This window comes from Hippoglossus stenolepis, chromosome 22, assembly GCF_022539355.2.
Source record: "Hippoglossus stenolepis isolate QCI-W04-F060 chromosome 22, HSTE1.2, whole genome shotgun sequence".
NCBI lineage: Eukaryota > Metazoa > Chordata > Actinopteri > Pleuronectiformes > Pleuronectidae > Hippoglossus > Hippoglossus stenolepis.
The window spans coordinates 5,237,165-5,262,944 of NC_061504.1; the positions used below are offsets into that span (position 1 = coordinate 5,237,165).

The 25,780-nt window shown below is 41.8% G+C and overlaps 1 protein-coding gene across 4 annotated transcripts in view; it reads right to left on the reverse strand.

The window, feature by feature from the left end:
* The window catches only part of slc38a4 (solute carrier family 38 member 4), a 35,552-nt gene extending 11,297 nt beyond the window's left edge, over positions 1-24,255 (reverse strand). The window contains exons 1-12 of one of the 4 annotated variants that reach the window (XM_035147866.2): positions 24,101-24,255; positions 9,016-9,251; positions 7,886-7,982; positions 7,107-7,222; positions 5,493-5,566; positions 4,294-4,386; positions 3,964-4,045; positions 3,758-3,840; positions 3,016-3,074; positions 2,301-2,561; positions 1,296-1,375; positions 597-697 (exon numbers count right to left, since the gene is read on the reverse strand). In XM_035147866.2, the coding sequence (XP_035003757.1) occupies positions 597-697; positions 1,296-1,375; positions 2,301-2,561; positions 3,016-3,074; positions 3,758-3,840; positions 3,964-4,045; positions 4,294-4,386; positions 5,493-5,566; positions 7,107-7,222; positions 7,886-7,982; positions 9,016-9,140 (1,171 nt within the window). In that variant the 5' untranslated portion in view covers positions 9,141-9,251; positions 24,101-24,255. Of the gene's footprint in view, positions 1-596; positions 698-1,295; positions 1,376-2,300; positions 2,562-3,015; positions 3,075-3,757; positions 3,841-3,963; positions 4,046-4,293; positions 4,387-5,492; positions 5,567-7,106; positions 7,223-7,885; positions 7,983-9,015; positions 9,252-12,639; positions 12,965-24,100 lie in introns of those variants that run through there. The other 3 variants (XM_035147869.2, XM_035147868.2, XM_035147867.2) reach the window with 3 other exon arrangements.
* Positions 24,256-25,780: the final 1,525 nt, after the last annotated feature.

Sequence of the window (25,780 nt, forward strand, 5' to 3'; positions counted from 1 at the left end):
CAACAAAAAAAAAAACGATGAAAACGTCACTGAGGCCGACAAAGGAGAACAGACCAGGTGAAAAACTCACTAAGTACATTAACTATTGTATTGTACTCGAGTACTCAGTATTGTACTGGGTTTCTATACATGGATTCTGGGGAAAAAGCCAGTTGCACTATTAGAGCACATACTCCCTTAAATTTCAATATGGCTGCACCACATTACACACATTTACAAACAGATTTTTTAAATCAAGATTCAATAATTATTCCCTGGGAAATCAGTGAGAATGTACAAATAAAACACTCCCTGAAGCTAAATAGGTTTTTCCCTGACTCATACCGCATCCTTCAACCCAATTACTTCCTCCTTGGTGGAGGTAATCAACAAAAAACTGTTTCGTTGTGGTCCCTTGTTACGTGTCACATGTTTTTTTCAGTTCCACCAGTGAGATAATCTCCAATTTAGTTTTCAGGAGGTTTCAATTACTGAACTGTTTTAGGCTCAAATAAGATTTCCCTTCTCCTCTCACATTAATCATCTCTCCACTGCTCAGACTTTCATCTTTTGACCCTCAGGAGGGGGCTAATTAAACGATAGGCTTCGCTTCTTACCGTAGAATGTGAGGTAGCCAAACAGCGCCGATAACATGTACATGACGAGCATGGCCAAGATGGACAGGTTGGAAACGTTCTGCATCTTCTTCCGGCTGCGACTGAAGAAACAACACGTACACACAAATATTCACTTTAAGAACAGTTAGGGTCACACGCAAGTTACAGCATTTGGATAAATGAATGCAGATTGAGGTATTTCTTCTGAAACGAATGAATTTGAATGTTCCCCTCCCATCAGCCCTGGCTTTCTAAACTTGTAGCAGAACCTACAGTGGCCTTCAGGTGACATAAAAACCTAAAACCGCCTCTCTAGACCCAGTGGCCGTAAGTTCGGTTCCAACCTCCCCTTAGATCTGTCCTGTCAAATAAAAGCTTCAAGCCTAAAGAATCTTTATTATTATATAGTATTATACATCATATAGTAATGAAAACATTGTCTGCCAATATATCCCCTTAATACTGCACACTGATACTTTAATAGGCTTGGTTATGAGATTACGAAGTGAAACGTTGATTAAGAGTGAAGGGGGAACCAGCACATTGACTCTGGGAATAAACCCTGCTGCTGACCTTTTAACTGTAACTCTTCTGTAATTTGAGTAATACTACAAACTACTACGTACTGCAGCAGACCGTCTTGATAGTGAGATTTGATCTGACAGAGTTGGTCTCAGGAGCAGACATCGGTGCACTTACTCTTTCAGCTCACTGTAGATGGGCAGGACCTCAGGGTGGCACACGAAGGCGAAGGCCAGGATTGGCACGGTGTACGCCGTCTGAGGGAAACCAGGGGAACAGACGCACAAAATTCACTCACACAGAGTCACTGTGCAATTAATCGACATAAAACTCTACTAAGCCATGTAATTATGTAACGCCCGAAAAATCATTTTATTAAATTGATGTAATGTTATTCTAAAATAAAGAGACAGAAAAGCCTTTCACACTGGAGCTGAAAATGAAACGTGTTGGGACATCTTGGTCTACCATCACCCACAGGTTCAGCTCCACCACTGCTGGTTTGTTGGTTTTAGGACTGTCGTACATGTCCCAACAGACTCTGCTCTTTACTCACACTTGATTTATTTATGATTTATGGACTAGGGCGATAAAATCCTGTCTGACCTGATGTGAGATCTTCAAATATGTTAACAAATGAGGCTGAATTCAGTGTCTCAGTGTCTGCAGGTGTTACACAGTGTCGCCTTAGATGCTTCACTTTTTTCATTCACTTCGGAACCTTCAGCTAAAACTTTTCCACTTCGACCGTGTCCGGGTGTTAACACAAAGCCGCGTGTCAAATTGTTATCGCGATTCGCGACACACAAAAGCCAAAACACACCCTAAAAAACCCCACCTTCACCAAACGTGTCTTTGCACATACTCTGTATATTCTGCTCCTGTTGTGAAGTCATTCCTCTGTATAAGCCTTGTATTGTCTTGTACAAACAAAAAGAGTAAATTAATTCACATGGATGAATATTGTTTTTACAATCTTGTGAACCAATGTATGCGACACATCTCCACGAAACCCACTAGGTGATCTGCACTTTCAGGTGTTGCGCCCTTTCAACCTTCACCTGTCTGCCTTGAAACCAGGTTACGTTTACACATAATGCTGAACTTTACGAGCTTGACACACGTTTGCACACAACTGAGAGCCAATCGACTGTTCTTAAACCCCCACCAACCGCAGCGTACCTGCGAGTTGAACACAAAGTACTTGGGCGTGCACATCTCCTCGTCGTCAGGGTGGGGCTCAACGTGGACTCCGCTGGAGTGGTGGGCGTCGTGGCTGCCCAGGACCGCCGGCGACACGTCGGCTCGAGAGAAATCCATTTGAACCGAGCGGTTCGGCAGCGAGAACAGCCCCGACGCGTCCGAGGCGTTCATGCTGAGGTTGGCCGATTGCTGGTAGAAGAAAGGAAGAGGGCAGGGCAGCTGGGTCTTCTTGTAGATCATCTGGGAAATAACAACATAAAGTTATGTTCAGGACATGAAGATAACAATAAATGACATAAGGGAGCAACAAATTAGGAAATCTCACAACCAAACTCCCTGCTTGAATGACAGTTTAGCAGTTATCCAATCCTAACATTTAGCAATTTCTCTTTTTATTTTTTTGTTTCCTATATATCTGGTGTATGAGAGTGAACTGAAACAATATGCTGTGGGTTGTACCACTATGACAACAAGCTGAAAGAAGCTAATATACTCCATAGAGGTGATAACTGGGTGATAATTCCCTGGGGATTTTGTCATAGCGTCACTACAGTGCAAGAGGCAGTAACACCAAGCTAATATTGAACTAGTATTACTGATAACTGAGTTGGCTGGTGTAGCGGCTGGTGTGATTCCATCATTAAACGTATCTCTATGGTTCATAATGCAATGGTGTTATAGAGGCTGAACTTACCACGCACAGGAAGAAGACCATGCAGGTGAGCGAAAACCCACTGGTGTAGCCCAGGTATCCTAAAGAGGAGAACAAAACTCAGTAAGGACAACTGCAGCAGATGCATACGTGATGCTATATTTTTACAGTTCGAACTCTCCACCTCCGCTGCTCTGTTCTATCTCTGTAGCTGTCAAATCAGCCGTCTATTTTAGAATGGGGGGTCACGTCCCATTCTGGGTTGTCACCCGTATCCAAAAGTTAACCAGCAGACATCAGATATGACCCAAAATCGAATGCTTGTGAGCCGACTTTATTAAAGTTAAACCAGATCAGCCATACAGCCTCCATGCTATTCACTTGTATGTCCAGTCGTCTTGATGATCATATTATCTTATTGTTGGGGCCCAGCCTGTTGAAGCTCTCGGAGCGGAGACCGACCTGAGGATTCCGTTCATAAATTACATGGGAGCGACGGCGCTGACTCCAGGGTTACCGGCCGTGTTACGTTTCTGTAACTCCTATTTGTCACCGAGCTGACTCAGGGACTCGACTAGTGTTACTCGTGGCTCTGTGGAGCTGATCACAGACAGCTGCAAGGGCACGGACACACTGAGATGTTTGGCTTCACTTGGCAGGAAGTGAACCGTAGATATAAGATATACTCCCAGAGCAGGGAGTGAAATAACTGAACAATATACAGTTTGATGGTGATACCGTGTATAAATAGACGTACACACACACACATTAATTAAGTCCTTACCCAGATTTTTCAGGAGAGACAAAGGCAGAATGATTCCGATGGACACAAACACCACCAGGTAGTTTCCATTCATGTACCATTCACTGAAAATATGGCACACAGGTTAAAATCTGAGGAAATGGCAAATGTACAGTAGTGTAAGTTGAACACACACACACACACACACACACACACACACACACACACGCGCGCGCACACACACTTACCCAGATATTTCTTCTAAGCCCAAGAAGGCTCGGATCACCTCAGGCAGCTCATACTTCACGATAAAGAGGTAGCTGGACATGGCTGCAGGGGGACGACAAGGGAAATATCTCTGAGATTAGAAACACTGTGCTTTTCTACATACATTCAGACACGTACACTTTTGATAACTATTACAATTTCTTCTTCTAAAAATCTTGAATATAAATGGGTGACAACGGAAAGGAGAACCCAACGTAAAGCTTCTTAGTAAGGTGTTGTTTATGAATTCAGAATATAACTTGTATTTGTCTTTCATCTGTATTTACAGGACCAGTGATTTACTGATTTACCTCCAATGTTCTGCATGGTTATCGATATAAATGCTGCTATTTTGCCGGGCCAACCGAATGCTCTCTCCCCGAGCTTTTCATAGATGAGAGATCCTGTCCGAACAAACAAGATGATGGAGAATTAGACATGGCAAACAACCGAGGCTTCACAGCACAAGCTAAGACAAGGAATGAATCGTTAAAATGAAGGAGTTTAAAGAAAAGAAATTAACATTTCAGGTTTCTCTGCCTTTCTTATGATACCCCAAAAGATGCGTGTGAAATTAAACCAAAGGTTCAGTGTGTAAGATTTAGGTGAAGGGGATCTATTGGCAGAAATTGGGCCCTTTATATTAAAAAACGTAATATTTATATTGGGTGTGGGTCCTCTCTATGGAGGCCGGCATGTTTTTTACAAACACAAGTGAAGGCTACCACAGGTCCTCCTTCATGATTCAAAGGGGAGAGTGAGGGGTATTCAGCTGCAAAATGCAACTTCACCACTAGATGTCACTCAATTCTACACACTAAACCATTAAAGCCTTTATATGTGGACTCTTCTGAGCACCCACTTTTACATAACCTTTTATTCCTGATATATGTCTGAAGAAACTACTTCAATTGGTAACACACAATTTTTCTCACATCAAAATGGTCAATCGTGCAAGTATAACTTCTTAACTTTAATTTAAACAAACAGTATTTTTTCACTTGTTTTTAACAGTTTTCTATTTTCAGTGTATCTCTAATTTCTTCCATATTTCTCATATCAATAACCTGGTGGATGAACCTGTAAACGGTGCTGGAGCAGTGGTTCCCATCCTTTTGTTTCATGAGCGACTCTTTATTATGAAGAAACATCTTCCTCTGACCCCTTTATGGTTGAATGTCTTTGAATTGTGAGAAATTCAGCCAACAGGGCATTTTCCCTTCTTAGATGTATACATGTGAACACTATTTAGAGTTAGACGAGCTAAAAGTGGTGCCTGGTGTTTCACAAACAAGAAGCTCAGACTCGAGAAAGGGATGAAAAATAAACATGATGTTGTGCAGCCGAGTTTAGAGGTGTTGTACTGGTTTCACCTCTCATCCCAGAGGCTTCTTCAGCTCTACTTTTTCTACTTCTCTACTCAGGCGGACCACTTGTGCGGGTCCTGACCTTCAGGTCGGGAACCACAGTTTTAAATTCTACAGCTGAGCGAGAACGGTGAAATACCGACCTCCTTCTTTTGCCGTCATGAGGAGCAGGTGAACAGAATACAAGGAGAGGATGGCCACGGCGAAGAGGAGGAGTCTGCAAAGAGAAGGAAATTGAAGGTCGGTGCAAGACAGTGACACGACAAAGAGTTCTGTGTATGGGCTTCAACTTTTGTATCTTCGATCTAAGTAACGAAAGGTGAATAAGAGCAGAGGAAGGACAGGAGAGAAGGTTTAAGTCTATAAAACTGATTTATTTGCTTTGGTTTAGTCCTGGCAGGTGGGCGCTGTTTTCGTTTTTGTCCTCCTTGAACAGGTCAAACATCAAAGTAGCTGCGACATACTGCAGCTGCTCAGATGTGTTTGTTGTTTCGTTGTTCGGGTGATGTGCGGGGCAGGTCTCAGGTGACGCCGTGTGGCTTCAACATAACTTTAACATGGTTCTAGCATGACCCGCGCAGTGTAATGTCAATGCTACGTCAATAAGTCCATCTGCTGCATTCTTCAGAGGGCGTCCTGTATGTCAGCTTTACTTTAATGGCCTTCACCAGGTGGTTTTTAGAAACAGGACGGGGTAGTTTTTGGTGCGGGTGGCGTTTTAGCAGAGATGCTATCTTAACTGGCAGAAGATGACGCGAGTAAATTATTATTCCCTTCCTGCTATCAGCGGCGACACCGATATTTCCAATCTCCAATCAGACTGGGTTTCAGAGAGGAGACACCCTCCATGTTTTAGCTGTAATATTCCATGTAACGCCCACCGTGAGGCGACCACGCAGCAGGGGCATGGATAGCCAAGAGAGTGGGTAGGATTTATGGGTGTAGGGTGACAGCGGGTGTCAGATGTTGGATGTCACCCATGAATGCTGATAATGCAGATGCACGGGACAGACTGAGATGAGGATAAAAGATGGCAGAGTGGCAGAGGGTCACAGGGTACAGGAGTTTGTCTTCCAGGTCAGAATGTGACTATCAAAACCTAATCAAACCTAACAATGATTATTTCTGAATTGCGATCTACACAAAATATTATAATTTTAACAAGGTTGAAATTATTTTTGCTGCTATCACGTGCAACGAATTGTTCTTCCTCCAAGTTGAAATGTGGAAAAAAAATACTTGCTGCTAACAGATTTGTTTTTGTGGCCCCGAGCATTTAAACAACAGTAAAATATAGTTTTACCTAATTTAATATTATTAATCAATTATTTATTCTAATAAGTAACTACTCTAGGTTAACTACTATAGGTAATGTTAGCAAAAATATATATATATTCTAAATATTATTTGTTATAATTTGCAGATTAATCAATAGCTTCTAACATTTAAATGTGTCCACCATTTTTTGTATATATGACATTGACAACTCCATAAGTCACGTGTCAACATTTTCACAGACTTTGCGAAGTGTTGACTTAAGGGGCCACGTGCCAACGCAGTGCTTTAACCTGTGTGGGAACCGGTCTTTTCCGATTTTTTGAACACCACAGAAATGCTTCATTATTGTATCAGCATTTCCTCTTCAATTTAATCAAATAATAGTTTTTCTTACTGCCCATGTGACCCGTCGCACCATTTCTTGTACACACCCTTCCAAGCACGCTGTGTGTTTACTTATCTGCGGCTGCACAACTTACATAAAGAGAATGATGCCAGTGTTTGCCATGGCGAAGGACAGGCCCAGGATGCCGCTGCCCATGATGGCGTTGCTCAGGTTGAAGACGGACATCCCGAAGGAGGTGTGGCCAGGATGCTGCTCAGACACAAAAGAAAGAGAGAAGGGAAATCTTAATGAGGGAAAACAGGGGAACAGAGCTAAAAAAAACACATCAAGTCGGTCTTTGAAATGAAATAACTCTCTCTTACATATTTAAAACATAACTCAGAAGTGCAGTTGACAACAAGAATAAGGAGCGTGTGCAGAAAACCACACAAGACTTAAAAACTATGAGCACCTAAGAGATGCAATTCAACGCAAAATACACCCTTGTGTTCTATTACAATGTTATTTACCAATAATTTAGCACATTTCCTGTAGTTTTTCAGATTTACTGACTGATCCTTTTCTCCCTCACTACTAATTCAGCTCGCAGCGGCCAACATTTACCAGAACAGATAGAGCATAAAGCCGGCTTTAGATCCTGACACCAAAATCTGTCACACTCAGATTATTTACTCAAACGGAGCTGCGGCTGCTTGAATTACATGAACATGACATCACATTGCAGAGATTAGACCATTCTTCCATGTGTAAAAGAAACATACAATATATACCCAAATGGAATATGACTACAATGATAAATGTTTTTTTCAAGAGGCGCAGAAACAGTGTCAGGACTACTGTCAGTAGTCCTTCTAAAAGCAAATCATCCTTAAAGTAATTGTATTCGACTCGATGGTAGGAAACACAACTTACATATTCTTCATGGTATTCTTCATACTTCTTCTTCTTCATCAGCCCATTCGACAGGAACTTCTGGCTTTCTGCATCGTCATTGTCATCCATAAACTGACTGCAAGGACCAAGAAAAAACCATTACCAGTTTATACGAACTTTCTATGTTACAATATGTGACAAAAAACGAAAATATCCCAGCAGTTCTCTCACCATGAACTGTAATCTTTGTGTTGTTCTTGAGAAACATTGTAACAGATTATGATTGGCTGTCACCTGTCTGTGCTGGTTATTCAAGGTCAGCTGGGTGTGGTAGACCTTTAATTAATTTAGAACGTGGGGGAAACATTCCAGCTTACCACTTCAAACAGTTCAAAACTGCTGCCAGCTTCGTTTTGTACAAGCTTTAATAACTTAACTAATGACTGAGATTCTGACCTGAAGTAAACTAATTGATTAATTCATTTAAAAGCGCAATTTACAGCCACAAAAAAAACAGCAGGTTACGAGAGCCCCTTTTCCACTGGTCAAAAAACCCAATAACACCCACTGACATCTGGCTTTTGTCTGCAATGGGAATGGATTCAATCAAATGACTCTGCAGTAAACACAAGTTTTAAATCGGCTCCGAACCCTCTGTGCAGCGATGGAAAAGTTACACCCCGGGGGAACGCGCTACATTGGCAGCACAGCGAGGTGAGAGAACACCTCGGTTTTCAGTACGTTTGTGACATCGAACATGACGCACAAGAGGAAGAAAACACAGGCCGGCTCCTGTAATAGCAATTGAAAATGAGTCACTTGCCCTTTTCATCGGATTGACTTGCGTTTAACTGCTTATTTAGGTGTGAAAGAGGCGTAGTTTAGGGAAGGAGCTCAGAGAACGTGTTAATATAGTAATCTGATTACAGTTAAACCCAGGTCAGTAATTAAATTTGATGTTCAGACTTGTTGAAAAATAAACTGGATTGATTGAGTTTCCCATTAACACCAAACACAGAGATGATGTTTGTAGTTTATACAGTAAGACATGTTCAGAAGGCCTAAATGAACATGTCACTACTGGAGCTGCAGTGTCAAATAAAGCCATTTTCCAGTGTCAGCTCACTTGGAAGAAGGGAAACAGAAACCTTGACATCGTGGCTGCTCACCTGTCGATGGTGGCCTTCTCCGAGTCAATGGGCTCTGTGTAGCGGTCGTCCAGGCTGTCGGTGCTGTCGTCATCAGCCTCCGTGGAGACTTTCCTTAGCTCCATACGATCCACGACTCCTGGCATAGTGGCGCAGAGCGAGATGAGGGGGTGGAGAAATGTTCCGTTTTCAAGATCTCAGGGCTTCACAAGGGTGTGATATAGGTTTCTTCCTCAATCTCTGCTAGACTTTTATACCTATAAGGAAAAAAATAAAGAGAAGGAGGTGTCAGTGATTAAAATGTTTTTGAAGATTTCTGATTTTTGTTTAGGCAAAAAATCCACGAATTCTGGAGATATCACCACAGGAACAACAATTTGTGACTGATTACAGGCCTGCACGCAGGACTATTGTCTGCCTCAATAAAGAACTTGGGCCCCCCTACCATGCAAACCACCATCTCATTTCCTGGAAGTGAGAGGCTGTTTGTTATGTTACCTTGAGGAGGAAAGCTGCGGTATGATGCAACCATGTACAGCTTTAACAACACAGATCCCTTTAGATTCATTGCTATATCCATTAAAAAACTGCTTGATTAGAAGTATCTTGTGTTTATAATGTCAGATAAAATACATTAAAGAAAAAATACAAAGTCGTGTCTCACTGTATATCCTAACTTTAAGGAAGAAATGACAAGCCATTGCTGACGTACATGGAGATTGCTTGCTGGTGTTAAGTCAACAAACCCTGAAACCAGGTTAAAGATACAATGGGTACATGAGGCCACCATCAACAGACCGTCTTGTTCATGTATTAACCAGTTTACTCAGTATCACCCATGACCATTGAAGAAAGAGCAAACAACGTAGCCTTCATTATTACGCTACGTGAGGAATAGAACAGAGACTAGTGAGTGAATGAAGCCTGTGAGATCATGAATGCTACTGAAAGCTACATTATTTATGGTAACTCACACAAAGAGCTCAATAAAAGGGGGTTACTCACCAAACGACTGGGATTGGCAACACAACAAACAACTAACCGTGGCGACCAAAACAGAATTGCCACACGACATGTGTTACTTACGAAGAAGAACACGTGAGAAATGGGTTTCTTTGAATTCTCTTTTGTTTTTGCCGCAATAATAAGTTGGTGTCAGCTCTGCGGCACAATTTTATGGTTACGTGCAAACTCAAAGTTACAATTCCATGCTTTAGCCAACACCTAACCTGCTTTCGGACATGCATTGAACTCAGGATAATCTCCTGACATTCTCCGGAGGAGCTGCATATGAGAACAAATATATCCAAGTGAGAGGCTCCATACTTTCTCTGGCCAGTCCCCTTGGTAAGAACTCTGGATATTGTCTGAATGAGCCCGTGTGAGAACACAGCAGGAGATCGTCCACACGATTCACTGCAAGCAAATTGTGCAAATATTCTCCTTAGTTCATGTTTGAAAACAGCTTTAAGCCGTTTCCAGACATGACCTGTGGGTAAAATCCAGAGAATTGGCTGCAGAGTTTACCTGCGGTTTGCCTTTCACACATGCACAACACAGCGGGAGGTTCCCTGCACAAGACGCGTTCGCAACCACAACAAATCCTTTTTCAGATTTGTTTTTTTCATTTTTGCATCGCTTTTGGTTGGAAATAATACTGTGTTGAGAATGAACCACAACATTGGACTGAAAGACGCTAAAAATAAAAGTTACGCTTAAAAATCGTATGCTATTTCATAACAGTATATTTTGACAGGTAAGCAGCATGTTGATGTAGTAGGTAGTCATGCAATTAAATATATATTTTCTTATATCTATCATTTTGCAAACTCTTATGTATGTAAAAACAGCCAGTTAGTACTTCATACTGCTTTCACGTTTTGAGACTTAAGGTCACGATTGCACAAAGTCTCCCATAAAGGTCCAATTGCAAAATGTTTCCAAAAAGTTCCACACAGAGGCAGAGTCATTACACAAACAAGTAAAAAAGGTCCTTTCTTTCAGGAGTATTGAAAAGTACATGCATAGGTGGAGATGAATAAAGTACAAGTGCGTGTAAGTACTGTATTTGAGTAAATGCACATGGGGTCAGTACTTTAAAAATCATCTGTAACAAAGTACCTTTTGATTTTCTGTTAAGTCACTGAAAGGAAGTTGATGGGCAGCAGGATCTTTGCGTCACAAAGCATTACCCAAGCGTTTACAGCACACAGGCCACTATGCCTCCACAGAAAACTTTCCATCTTGTAAAGGACATGCTATGCAAATTACGTCATTGGTGTTCAGACTCTCCAGCATGACCCCACCTGGCTGAAACTGTTTTGACCTACGGGATTCTTCCAAATCATGCTTTTGTCCCCGCTGCGATCTTGCTCTTCGGAAGTATGCCGCTTTAAAACAGCCCATATCTGGGAGCCAACAGAGATTAAGCGGCTACATTACCGTTAACAACCGCATCACACAAGCCAGTACACCCAATCTCTCAGTGTCGCTCTCTGTTGTGTGGCGAGAGAGAAAGGGGGAACGTTTCACACTTCTTATTGCCAAAAAGGATTAACCTGTCCGACTGGGTTAACTTTGTATTTCACTATTTAATGCCACTGTTGTTACAGGTACAGCATTAAAGAATCACTTGTTTGGCCATGCGACACACTGGGGCCGTCTCTGGTGTAGTATCAGCCTCGCATAGCTGGACTGACTGCAGCCCCCCACCTCCCATTAACATAACATGTGTGAAATACATCTCGAGGAGTGACCACTTGTTGCTGGAATTTGCTGCCCTGCTTGCGCTTTCATTCGAACTGCCCAAACAGAGAAGAAACACGTTTGCACTTGGCCACACAGATGTGAAAAACAAGCGCTGATGCCATTCGCATTCTGGATAAAAAGCCTGACATGATACTAAAACAGCTGGAATCAATGGTGACAGACAGACGAGAGGAAAGATGCACGTGCTGTCTGCACAGAAACACAAACAGCAATATTGTTTTATAGCTTTTGCATGATTACTTTTCTTCATTCGTCTCACGGGAAAACTTTTAAGTTATACGGGTCAAATGTCTTGTCACTGGTTTTAAAGACGCTAACATCCGTGCAAATGCTCACATGGTGAAATTAGAAAACAAAGAAATGCAAGAAAAACCAGTAGTCAAACTTCCTGCTGATACCAGTCTCACCTAATAACATAAACCTTAAAGGGCAGCAAGCGTTGAAACAGAAAACCTCACATCCTAAAGACACCGACTCTTAAAACCTTTGCACATACTTTCAAAATAAAATAATTCTTTGCGACACATTTAGGAAGAAATAAGTGTCCACAGATGATTTAAAAACCTCAAGTCTCCACTGTGAAAACACTGCAACGATCTCACGTATCCTCCACCCAAACAAACTCTTGCATCAGCCACTAGCTCTGAGGAGGTGGCTATTGCCTCTGCAGGGTCGAGGGATACCACAGAAATCAAGAAAAAAGGGTGAAGAAAAAGAAACGTTTTTTTGCTCCAACATGCAGAAGAAACAGTTTGCAGAAGAAACTCCTTGACAACAAGTCTTGTACCATGGTGCTCGGTAAATCTATCTGATTTGTTTATATAGCCTTATTTTCATGCATAGTACAGACCAAGACTTTCAAGCAAAAATACTCACTCACTGAAAGTTTCCTTAATGAGGTTCTGAGAGTTCCTTTTCTTGTTTTTCGATAAGAAATGTGTTTTTTAAGAAGAAAGATAGACAACAGTGGATGGGTGAGGAGCAGCAGCTCTTTTGTAACTCAGGTGAAAATACAGGCTTTTAAAACGGAGGAGGGAGGGCCTCTGTCGACCAATGAGGACACACACTGTTCACACAGGCCCCGCCTTTGAGCACGGCCGTAACCCCCACAATACACACATGCACATAAACATGTCTGCCTCCTCAGAGAAAAACAAGAGGGCCACAGCAGGGGCCCCAACGAGAGATAGAGAGATAGATTTATAGATAGATAGATGGATAGATAGATAGATAGATAGATAGATAGATAGATAGATAGATAGATAGATAGATAGATAGATAGATAGATAGATAGATAGATAGATTTATAGATAGATAGATAGATAGATAGATAGATAGATAGATAGATAGATAGATAGATAGATGGAACATTGCGAGAACATCAGCCGCCATCAGACTGAAGATACTGCGGCCCACCAACGCTGTTAAATACCCACTGTCGCTTCAACCTTAAATCACATGACATATCACATGACCATGACCGTCAGTACAGTTTTATACTGGCCCACACCTTGTGTGAACTGACGACGACGACGATCGACGCTCAAAGCGACTGATGCTGTCGTCACTGCACCGCCTCTTGTGAGCACAGCGAGACAAACTGTTTGCACATGCAGCTGCACACACGCACACACACACACACACACACACACACACACACACACGCACACATGCAGTTATCCAGCTGCACTGTGGGCGATCATCGGTGGATTTTGGGGGTAGGCTGTGTTGTCGACCGGCCAATCAGGGAATCAGGAGACATCGTTGTCGGCATGTCACTGTGCCCAAGGCCATGTTTGTGTCAGGGATGGTTTTTTTATCTCTTGTCCACTTTGTTGGACAGTGTAGTTCAAATGAAGGAACAAACACACACACACACACACACACACACGTGGGGAACAAACTGCAAGATTTTCTTCGAATTAGCTGATTAAAGATTTTGTAGAGTAAGCAGTTAAAACAAAAAGTAGCACTTTTGTCACAAGGGTTCTCACTTTCACTCGCAGCTGATAACGATAATTATCATGATAAATGTCACATTTAAAGACAGATTTTTTTCTCTTGAGTGAAGGTTGTGGTTTTAAACTCTTCCTGGACAGAGAATGACAAACACTTAACTGAGGTAGATCAATTATGTGTTATACCTTCCCCATAAATACATATATTTCTATTGATTAAAACTATACTGCGATAATTATTGATATTGTTTTAGTGCCCAGCCCTATGTGACAATATTTAAGATATGGTTAGAGGTGATATTTAAATGTGAAAGATTTCTACAGAATAGCAACATGATCTTTAAAAGGCAGAACAATTAAGTTTTCAGTTTAGGAAGCTGGAAAGTTGAAATAAGCTCAGAAGTGTGTTAATTCCATGTAATTGACTCTAACAGAGAGACTTTGTAACTTTTACATCCACAATTATAAGCTAAAACCTACTGTAACATTGGCACGAATGGAGAGGAGTGAAAACACCAAGTGATGTCTATCTCTCAGTAACGTCTATTTACTCTGGGTTACACAAAATAGACAAAGACCAGAAAAAGATAAGGACGGACTGTACTGAACTGAGCGAGGGCTTCAACTTTTCATTTTCAGAGAAGAGTGTGACGTTTCATTTTCTTTAAGGCGAGGAAAAGTTAACACCTAAGCTATAACTCAAGATCAAGATCTAACTGCTGTGCGCCTAAGCCAATCAGTTAAGTGGTCATTATCTGCTTCTGTTCCTGTGTTAAAGTGTTAAATATTGTCCAGAAAAGTGTTTTTGCAGAGCGTTATGATGTCACAGTGACCTTGACCTTTAACATAAACTTATCAGTTCTCCCAAGTGAATAATAGTGGCAAATTTGTCGAAATTCCCTTGAGGCATTCCTCACATATCTCATTCAGTAGAATAGGGGACAACCCGAAAAACACGATGCTTCCAGCCACGGCTGTTGCCGGTGTGGAGGAGTAGGTTGCTCAGACTGACTTACAGCCCATCCCCCCAAAGGAGAAATGGAGCTTTTCTTTGGATTTCTTCAAACAAGCATCAGAATCTAAGGAAAATAAGTAAAAGTAAGCCCCAAATTATTTTATAAAACCTTCAGTACAAAGAACAACACAGCAACATGGAAGCTAGATCCCTAACAAAAAGTGAACTCCTCAACATGATCCACTATAGCTGCCGGGATATTCCTTAAAAGGCCCCTTGGAGTGTTTATGTTGGGGGCCTCACGCAGCCCATCACCTATGACTAGAAAGCAATCCAGGAACCAATCCTGTGACATACCAAACAGGGATGGCGTTAGCTTGGGGGTCACAAACTTCAGAGAGCAGCAGCAGCCAACTATAGAAGTGACTGAGCTCGAGAAAATCTCATACACAAACACATGAAAACACAAAGGGTCCACTGGTTTAACCCGTTAAGACCAGCGTGCGATATGCAAGGAGCACGACTGTTGCATAAGGTCTTATGTCATTGTGTGACAAAATAACCCTGATGATATCTATGCTGCGTTCTACACTGGTAGTCGTCGGTACTGTTTTGTTTTCTTCCGGGTGGTGGATCATGTGATAGGAGCTTGACGAATCAGCGAAGGCTACGTCCTGACCGAAAAATCTGCACTCGTTTGAGAGTGTCTATGGCATCGTTTCCAATTATCTCTGTTTCTGCCCGTCCAGACCACAACACAGCCCTGGAGTTTTGTAAAACTTTTAAAAGAGGCAAAACCTTGTCTTTCGGGGGGGGAAGGGAATCGGTATCAGGAAGGGAAAAATGGTACTAGAACAACTTAAGTTTTTTTAAATCTGTCTCTTTGGATTGTCCCTTTAAATTCACCTTAACTGCTTTATTGTCCCTCAGCATCTTCCCACTGAGAATACTAATCCAGAATACCAAGAGGTAATGTAAACACTGATTGCTTAATTGTCTATGTTTCATATAGACAATATTTAGGGAAAATTTAGACTGTTGAGTCCTGTGTATGAGGTATCATCCAAGTTAATGTTAGAATCAATGGTCTTGCTTCAACAAAAGACCTCACTTATTTACTGTTATACCTGTTTGGAACAAGCTGTTCCAACTTGCAGAAGTTTCGAAGGACTCTGACTCTTTTCCTCTAACTGTGCCCTCCTCCCTCTGCCACGTGCACAAACCCAACCTCCCCGTATTTTGGTAAAACTTTGCCATCTCACTGACAGTGTCCACCTACTGCAGGAGCTCGCCAAGACATTTTGACCGTTTCTATGTGACGAGGAGGTTTTGACACAGGCTTGTAAAGGGATTGCTCAAATGAGAATTGAGGTATTTCACTCGTTCACTTCACAGCTGCTGATCTTTGAAGTCGCTGGTTTCCCGGCAGAATTTTGACCTCTGCATGTATTTGATTAAACTCCAGAGCATAACACCTCATAAAAACAAATTTTTGTAGCGTGCCGGAGAATAATACACAGTGTAGACATCTGTAAACAAGAGGCCCTGGGGATGTTGCCGTCATGGATTAATGGGTCATTAACCTCCAGATTTGACCATAACATGTCTAACACGACACTATAACGTGTGCCCCTGATTGGATGAATCATTTCAGCAAACACAGACAAACACACAGACACACAGTATCCGAACCCATGCTAATGTGTACGTTTGTTGCGCAGCCCCAACAGCATACTCAGTGATCATTGCGACTCTATAAATAAAGCCTATACCTCCTTATGCCATGTGACTGCCTGCAAATACCACAGACTGCTGGTAAATCACTGGCCAGATGACGTCCAACATCTGACTAAATATCAAATGAAACACAAATTTCCCTCAGATGAGCTAACAGGGCTTTTATGTGGTGAAAGCTTAATACATGTATGTCTTTATTTGAATAATATTAAAGACACATGTAGTCAACTAATGATTTGGCCTCTTTAAGAAATTCAAAGGTCAAAGCGAGATATTTCTGTCCCCTGCGTCTACAACTATCACCTCTATGTACCCTTTTTCAAGTAGGTGACTGCTGTATAATACATGATGTAACACTGAGGTCATTATTATTACTGGAAACGTGTCAAAAAAAGGTCTAACGCTTATTTGTCCTCCATTAGAGGCCCAGCTCAGACCGGGTATAAACATCAATCCAAAGCGTGTTGGATCTAGGACCATGCACAATTCCTCATTAAGGAGCCAGTTCCTTGTTTACTGTTAGCTCTGTAGCTTTAAACAAATCCACACATCATTGAATATATTGTAAAAATGGTTCCTTGTTCAAGCACATCGTGTGCTTTGAAAAAGAAAATAACAGAAGTGTTGTATTGTTAGTGAGTAGTTCTGACAGTACAGGGGCACTTCAGGGGCCATCAGAGTCCATCTAGGGCCAAAGCCCCCGTGGCCCTGCTGGTCCTCATCTGATCACGAAGGCCACATATGATGAAACGCCGACTCAGCTGACCTCTGACCTGCCACAGTTAGTAAACCAAGTTTTTTTAATGCTTTTCAGTGTTTCACATACACTGAATCACTTGTGGCCACCACCACATTATTAACACTGTTATTATTTCATTATAAAGCTGCCAGCAGCACAATGTTTCTCACATCGAGACACACACAGGCACGCACAAACTTAAACACATTGACCCAATCTGTAAACACTGGGTACAAAAAAACGTCTTTTAGTCACAAACAGAAATGACGAATGTTTTATTTGCATATAGAGCCGGGAAGTGAGATCTCAACACAACTGATCACTGACAACACATATGGGGACACATTCTAATGCCAGATGTGAACTACTTGTGATCACATCTCTCGAGACATGTGTTAATATGAGGTCTGAACATTCTAGTTGTCTCCAAATCTATCATGGAAGAAGATTTAGACTCATGAACTTTGAAGGGTGAGTTATGTGGCTGTGAGGATCCACACTGTTACTACATCTGCCCACATCCTCCCATGGATCGCTCAGATGTTACGCACCAACTAATGCGTGAACATGTCAGCATATACACACGCCCAGGGTAGTATAAACCGAATTGCGTGTGGTCCATTGTGGGTCGTATCTGGACCTTTAGATTTATTCATTGCATTTGGTCTGACTATAATTGAATCGAATAGTTAAACATTTTGGGAAATAAGCTAATTTGATGTTCAGCTTCTTATAGCTGCTAAAAATGACTCTATAGCAAACAGCCACTTAGCTGAACAGTGTGCTAATCCTCCCTGTAGCTATATACAGTACAGTATAAAAACGAAGCACGAAAGATTACAATGCTCGCAGTGTGTGAGTGTGATAAGGCCGATGTAAGTGGTTCAACCCAACAAATCACAGCTAGTTGAGCGTGTCATGTAGGGCAGATTTACAGATGCTGGATACAGTCAGAGTAGTCTACTGTGTTGTCTCATAAAAATAAAACAACCACAACATACGGAGTTGTGTGCGACTGACATCTGCGTTGAACTGAGTTCACGCCTTCCACCCATTGTCTGAAAGAGCTTCCACGTAGGAGGAATTCATCTATCTTCCGTATGTGGCATGTTGAAACGACTCCCTGCCCCCTTCGTCCGCCTGTCACACTGCGGTCATACATTCTACATGTTGGAGACAGATGGACAGTCAGGGCAGGCTACGTCTCATTATCAACCCTTGGCTCCAAGAAAAGAGTACTCTAAACTTGATATCTAAAAACACCAGATTTGATTTTGAGAAAAGACTACCCTATCTTAAAAACAAAGATGAAAACGACCATGATAAATAGATACCAACGCTTGAACACTCGGTTATACTCTGGTCTGAGTATTGAGTTACGTCTGATTCACCAGGTGATCACTTGGCCCCGACCCCCGCACAGGTGGTGTGTGTGGAAGTGTTTCAGACAGGATCATGATTTATCACCAGACAGGTACAGGAGGCGTGTGTCGGACCAGCACCTGACCGTGCGCTCACTTTACACACATTCATGCCTTTCACTTGCCCTTCCATGGCTTTCATGGTTTACAACCGGTGCTTAACTGTAAAGAATCTGTCCTCCTCTGTGGTTGTGCGTTACCAATGTTTTACCACTGCTTTTACTGCACTTTGTGTTCTTTTTATCCTACACTCAGGCTGAGGGCTCTTTCCTTGACCTGATAGAGCGCTACCTGGTACTGTGGTGATTTCAGCAAGATACCAATATCTTATGTGTGAGAAACATAGAAGGAGCTCAACACTCCAGCACATGCCTTCTGGCTGAGCACAGACAGCTACAATTTATGGTTATATGATATATGAGCAGAAGTAACGTTCCCATGAGAAACCGCTGTGCTGGACCTGCAAGAGTTTTTTCTTGTCTCTCACATATCTGTCGTCTGACCTCTTGAAATACGCTAGTGCAAACACGGAATTTCCAGAGAAAGTGCCATCTGTCTGTTCTAAGCATTTGCTCACTATCGTAGTTGGCGCCTCCATATCAAGGGCCATGCATCAACTGAAACAGCAGAGCAGGCTGGTTTAAGTACAATAAAAAAAAGGAAGCTAAGTGCAGGCTAACAACACTAATCTTTGTTTCTCACCACTGACTGAAACTACAGTGTGTGGAAAACTGCAACGAATGTTTGCACACGGCAAAGTCTTTGTGGAATACTCAGAAACCCGGCAGAAAATCGTCTGAATTTCGAATCAATGGACACTGACAGCTCAAAGAGCGGCTGGAAAACTACGACTGACCTCGAACAAATTACACTGCCGCCAGACTGCCAAAAACAAAAAAACAAAAATGCTGACTTGTGTCGTGTCATTAAAGGTCAGTTGACCATTGGCAAACATCAGATTGACCTCTTGTGCATCAACCTGGTGCGTCACAACTTTGTTTGTGATCCACCTTTGCAAACACTCGGTCTGTTCATGTTAGCAGTTGATATCGATCTTCTAGCTGATGTGCAAATCGTGACGCTGGCATCTTGCTTTGCCACAATGTGCAACAAGCTAAAGACCTTGAGAAGGACTCTAAACAGTCTACTAGTCCGAAGAGGATTTTTTTCCTGTCGTTCCAAAAGCACTGATTTAGATAACCTCAGTTTCTGGTTGACGACGACAGAGCTAAGAGACTAAGAAAGTTAAGTGTGTGGTATTTTCCACCATTTTTCCATTACAAAAACACCCTCTAAGTGTAATTTGAGAGCGCATGAGGGCAAACATGTGTCTGAACATCTGAACTCCTTAGGTCACCTGTACAAAGATGCCATTGGCCTCCACACATTGGGAACAGACGGCTCATTCAGCAGGACACCACATCTCCAGAATAATCTGCTTATTTTCTTGTTTCTCCGGTTTGCGACATGCTGAGCCCTGACAAACCCAAACAGACCATGACAAACAGTCTGTACAGAAAATTGCACATTTTCGAGTTCATTAGTGAAGCACAAAAAGGCTAACACACCGTTTATTTTTAAGATATCAGATGACTGTCAGTAAGCCCTGTCCCCCCCAGTTCTTTTTTTAAAAATACAATGTAATGAAAGCATATATAGTTTTGAGCCTAAAGAGTTACAGAAAACTCAAACTTTGTCTCAGCAATTCATGTGCCAGGAAAAGGTGTCTTTTAACGTTGTGTAAGAGTAATTGTATAATTTACGTCAACTTGATTGTATAACATGGGTCAGACAAGGCACCTTTTCATTCTCTTTGTGGGTTCCTTGGCAGACCTCTTCCCTGGGTATGAGACTTTTCTGCTGCATCAGTAACCATGAACCTGCTGTACTCTGATTATTCAGAGGCCGGCTGTGGGACATCTGGGCTCTGGTTAGGTCTGACATGCCAACAGGTTGGAAGAGTGAAAACTACGAGACTGTAATGACAACCTCCCCCTCCCTGATCACTTGCTAGGATATCATTTCTGATTTTGCATTTTCTATTATTGGCACTGATCCACTCGTATTTCTGGTTCCGAATTTTGAGAAAATGTAATAAAAGCAAAGACGAGCTATATTTTTAGCTAATTTAGCTGTATCTCTGTAAAAAGCTGTAAAAGTAATTTGTTGGTCTTCTCATGCAAACGTTTCATGTTTCCTGTAATAAACATTTTAAGGTCAACTGGAAACACTAGCATTAGCTGTTTCTGGAGCAATGGGTCTATCCTATCCACATGGGGCATTAAAAATGCTATTTAAAGAAAAACTATCTACAATTTACCGTGAACTACAGGATAACTGTGAACGCTAAAACAAAGCATAACAGAAGCACAATGGTGAGTATACAGGCTCAATATTGGCAGGTACAGTTGTAATATCAAATGAAACACGAGGCCTTTTATTTGTAAGAGAAAGGACTTATATCTATAGACAGCACCAGTCAGTTATCCTTATGCTATAGGTTTTGTGTTTCTTCAAACCTAACACAATCATCTTGCCGCTACACTCAGGATAATACCAGGGGTGGAGCTTGTTCTTGTGGAATATTTGCACACAGGGTAAAGAGCAATAAAACAGCCAATTCACAGCAAATAAAAGAAACTTCATAAAAGACTTATATATGACTTAAACTAATAAAAAAGATTTATCATAATTTCCGCAAGCATTAAAGCCACAGAAAATTAGTTTGCTTATATTTAACCGATCCAACAACAACTATTCACTGAAAGAACAAAGCAAGCCTGTCTTACTGCACCACCCAAATCAAACCAAAACCATTTCCAGTATCTAGGTTGCTAGTTTCGGAGGTTGTTGTTGTGGTTGACAGTAGCAAAAAGGATTGTCAAAATGGTAACATGCAGATAGTGGAAGGCGAGGAGAATGTAAGTGAAATTCGTAGCTAGTAGAACTCTTTTACCCACAATCTGCATCCGGTGAGTTAGTCTAAACATATGCTACGGTTTTGTAAACGGAGTAGCTGTCCCCCTCTGCCACCAGTCTTTAGGCTAAGCTACCGGGCTGAAGAACAAAAAAAAAATATATATTTATCAAGCAGACCAGATAATAGCAATGGTGTTATTTTATGTAACTCTTGGCAAGAAAGCAAATTTCAAAAGTTGCTGCAGAAAGTGATTTATGTTAGGAAGATTTCAACTATTGAGTGATCAAGATGAATCAAACTGGCACTTCCAGTGATGTGGCGTCTTGCACATTGTAGGTTTCTGAGTTACAGATGAACTGAATTGTAATCCTGCAGGTAAAAATTAGACAGCTCTTTGCATTGTGCACCATGTTCACAGGTTTTCATTGAATGTGTTGACCGTGTTTTGGAAAAGTGCCAGATGATTCTCCGCTTTGTGGCAATACCTCGCTGTGTCTTTGTGTCGGTGATAACCACTCCTTTTGAAACTGACTCGGCGTCGGAGGTTTGAGGCTCATGTGCTCATTCATGGTACAAGTTACATCAGCCGGCTCCAGCAGTGCTGCAACCCCCCAAGTCGCAGCGTCGGGGCGTGACCTACATGTGTCATCCAGGATCCACGACCAAGCGTCACCCGGCTGACAGGTGTTCAAACCTGCACTTTTATTTCTACCCTCAACCAGCAGCACCTATAGTTCCTGAGGAGTTACTGTGATGGGTTTTGAACAAAATGTTCCAGTGTGCAACATTGATTTTAGGCCTTCTCCTCAGCCTGTGTAGACAGCTGTGTCATGTCATCTGTGGCAGTGGTGGGCTTGTACTATCTTTTACACTTTTTAAGCAGCAGGTCGGTGCCAAGCAGGACGATAGGTTTTCTCACATTTGTGCTGTGTCTTATTTCCCGTTTTTCATTCCAATTCAAACCAATTTCTTTGCAGTCTTTACTAAAACCGTAGAAGCACAGGGTATGAACCTGAAATCTTAAAAATCCCCACATCGCCCAAAAAACACTACCAGTTGCATATTATAACAACTGGAAACACTTAAAAATCCATCTGTCAAAGAGACAAGTGGGGCCCCATTAGGGGAAGAAATGACTAGATCACTTCTTCCTGTTATGTAAGTAAGGTGCACAGAGAACAGACTGGGTGTGAGAGTGAACGTGCACAATCACTGTGTGGCAACCATGTATTTTTAGCATTGAGAGGGGACAGAAACTGGACTCAGTGCTTAAACATACCTCAGCTAAAATGTTCTCGATGGGCTGAGTCTGGTCTTTGTTCCCAGTTGCCACTCTGAGGTCGTGGTGCGTCGCTGCAGATGCTTATGGCTTAAAATGCACGGACATAACATATTGGCTACAGGAGAGAAAGTGAGAATGATCACATGTCTGAAAAGGTCCCCAGAGATGGCACATCAAGGGGGAAAAAAACCTCGAGAGCTGAATGAAATTGTCAACTGCATCAGATTGCACTTACAGAATAAAAGAGAGGAAGGCCTAAATCAAACATCAGTAAATGTCAATTATTTACAAAAATGGAAAACTATATAGGATTATCTATGGTGATCCTTTGCAGTTTGCAGGGATCGGAGAATCACAACCGAGCCGTGTGGGCTTGGCTGCCAAGTTTTTGGAGATCAAATCGAGTTAAAATTAACTCTGCAATTTTGTACAATATTTTCCAGATAAGCATGACAACAGTCTGAGCCTGCGATCGCAGTCATAACATATGTATTAGTCCTCAGTGAGCCCTGCAGGCCACACTCAGCATGCTACTGTTACATAATGCCATGATCCATATTTTTTACTTTGTTCATAGCCCCTGTTTATTACACATTATTAACCCCTTCAATAATAACCATTCCAACTTATATCCATAAGATGCGAGCTTCTGGTTTGGCAGTGGAGGCTGTAAGTTACAAACTGGGAACAATAATAGTCTCCATTGTGTTTTTGTCCCGAAGTAAACGCGAAAAAAAGAAAGGGGGAGCACAGCAAACAGGCAAATTCGCAACAGCTTCTATGCAAAATGTAGCTTCAAGACCACAGGATGAACTGGTGCGTGCAGTGGCTGAAGTTTAAAAGTCTATGAAACCAAGAGTAAAAAGCGAATTCTGTTGTTGGTGTAAGAAAAAGAAAACAAAGGTTCGCGCTTCCAGTGACGCCCTGCAGGAAGCTCCACACACACACACACACACACACACACACGCACACAAACCAACACAAACTCACACACACACAGCTACTGTTGCTCTTTAACTTAAATGCACGCGTTTGATTCATAACACGGATACAAGTATACAGAACAAAACTACGAAAAGTCAGTAAAACCCATGCACCAATAATCCCTCTTTTATTTGTATACCCTCTGGCTGCAGCCGCTCCTTAGAAATAATCAGAATTAAAATGCGCGCTCCCGAGTCCCATCAAGCATGGTGGCCAAATTAACCAGCGAGCCACATGCAGGGGGGGAGGGGGATTTAAATGATAAGAGTAATAATAATAAGTGGTTGCTACTACTGCAAACAAAAGTAAAGGCTGGATGTGTAAATGTTGGGGGGTCTTACCTACTGCTCCGGCGGACAGACAGCTGCGTGCAGCCTGGAGGAGGAGGAGGAGGCGGACTGGTGGAAACGGGAGTTGGAGACCCTTCCCATTTAACAAGCGAGGAGTCCGAGTGGAATTTTCCATCTGCCATGTGATGATGGCAACTCTCGGGGCGTCGTGTTACACCGCTCTGCTGGGGGGCTCCTTCACTCCTCTCTCCAGATCCCTCCCCCCCTCCTGTCTCCTTTCTTTCCAGGTGAAAAGACCCGAGCCTCACTTATCCCCTCACTTGAGCCCACATCTCACACGGCTCCATTGTTATCTCCAGATATGACAATCAACGTGCATATTTATACTGGCTATATTTGTACTGGCTCAAGTGTGGAGCTTGCGCAAGGGTTTAGTGAGATTAAATGAAAGGTTTGTGTAATGAGTGTGGTGCGTTTACTGACGGGACACGCTTTGTTTACATCTGGTGGGAAAGCAGCGCCGCACACTCCCCATTCACTGATGATATTAAAGGGAAAGTGTCTTTTATATGTATGGTGGGTATAAGTGCTCAATATAACAGTTGATATCAAAAAATATGTTGCGTTCAATAGAAGGCTCGACAATCCCCCAGATGTTCTCATGGTAGAAATATAAAAGAAAAAGGAAGTGGTAGTTCTTATAGTAGAAATGGCCTGATAATAAAACCTAAAATATTTATTTCTCTAAAAAACAGGTAAAGAAAGTAAAAAAACCCAAATAGACACAGGTTTAAGCATGACTTCCCCTGGTGGAGGTAATTATAAAATAGATTAAAAAAACTATTTTAACAGTTGTATTATTTTACCCCAGAAAAATGGAAGCTACATCTGCATTTTCACCATAATTCAATATATTTGTCCCAAGCCCAGGCCTCATCCCTTCAACAAGTTGGGTGGAAATTTGTTAAATAGTTTTCTAAGAATTCTGCCAACAAATAAAACCAACAAACAAACAGACGAGTAAACACTCGGGTGAAAACACAACATCCATGGCAGAGGTCATTATAATTATATTTTAAAAAACAATTTAGCAGTTAAATATTATTACAACATAAAGAGGAGGCTACATGTTTACAATACAGTCATTACAGAGAGCCACTGTCGGATATGATTATGTCAATAAATGAACGTAGGTGACATTCGATCTCTCTCTCTCTCTCTCTCTCTCTGAATGAGGGAACACAAAGATCCTGTAACTGCTTCCTGTTCACTTTTCCAACCACTCATCACTCATCAGTTGATTTTTATTATAATAGATGACCATTATCACAAGCAAACTCAATGTAGAAAGACAGGGCAGCTGCTCGTGGAGGCAACCATCACGCCTGGTGCCAGGTATGAGTGATGTCATGGCGGTGCAGGAACAAAGGACTCTCAGGGAGATGTCCCGCTGCTCCCAATAGGGTCTGTCCACCACTGCCAGAGAAAAATATTCAACTGCATTGATTGTATTTTTATATTACCCAGAAACCGTGTGATGAGTTAAAAAGCTGCCATTTTCAAAGATGAATAAACTACTTTATAGTGTATTAAGTGGCAGAATTTGACTGGTTTATTAAGGAGCTACAATCAGTGGATCAAAAGAGAAGTTTTGCAAGTGTTTAAATAATCAAAGAGATATTCAAGTCGTGTTGTAGAAAAATATTTTTTTAGTGCAGCTTCTATGATTTA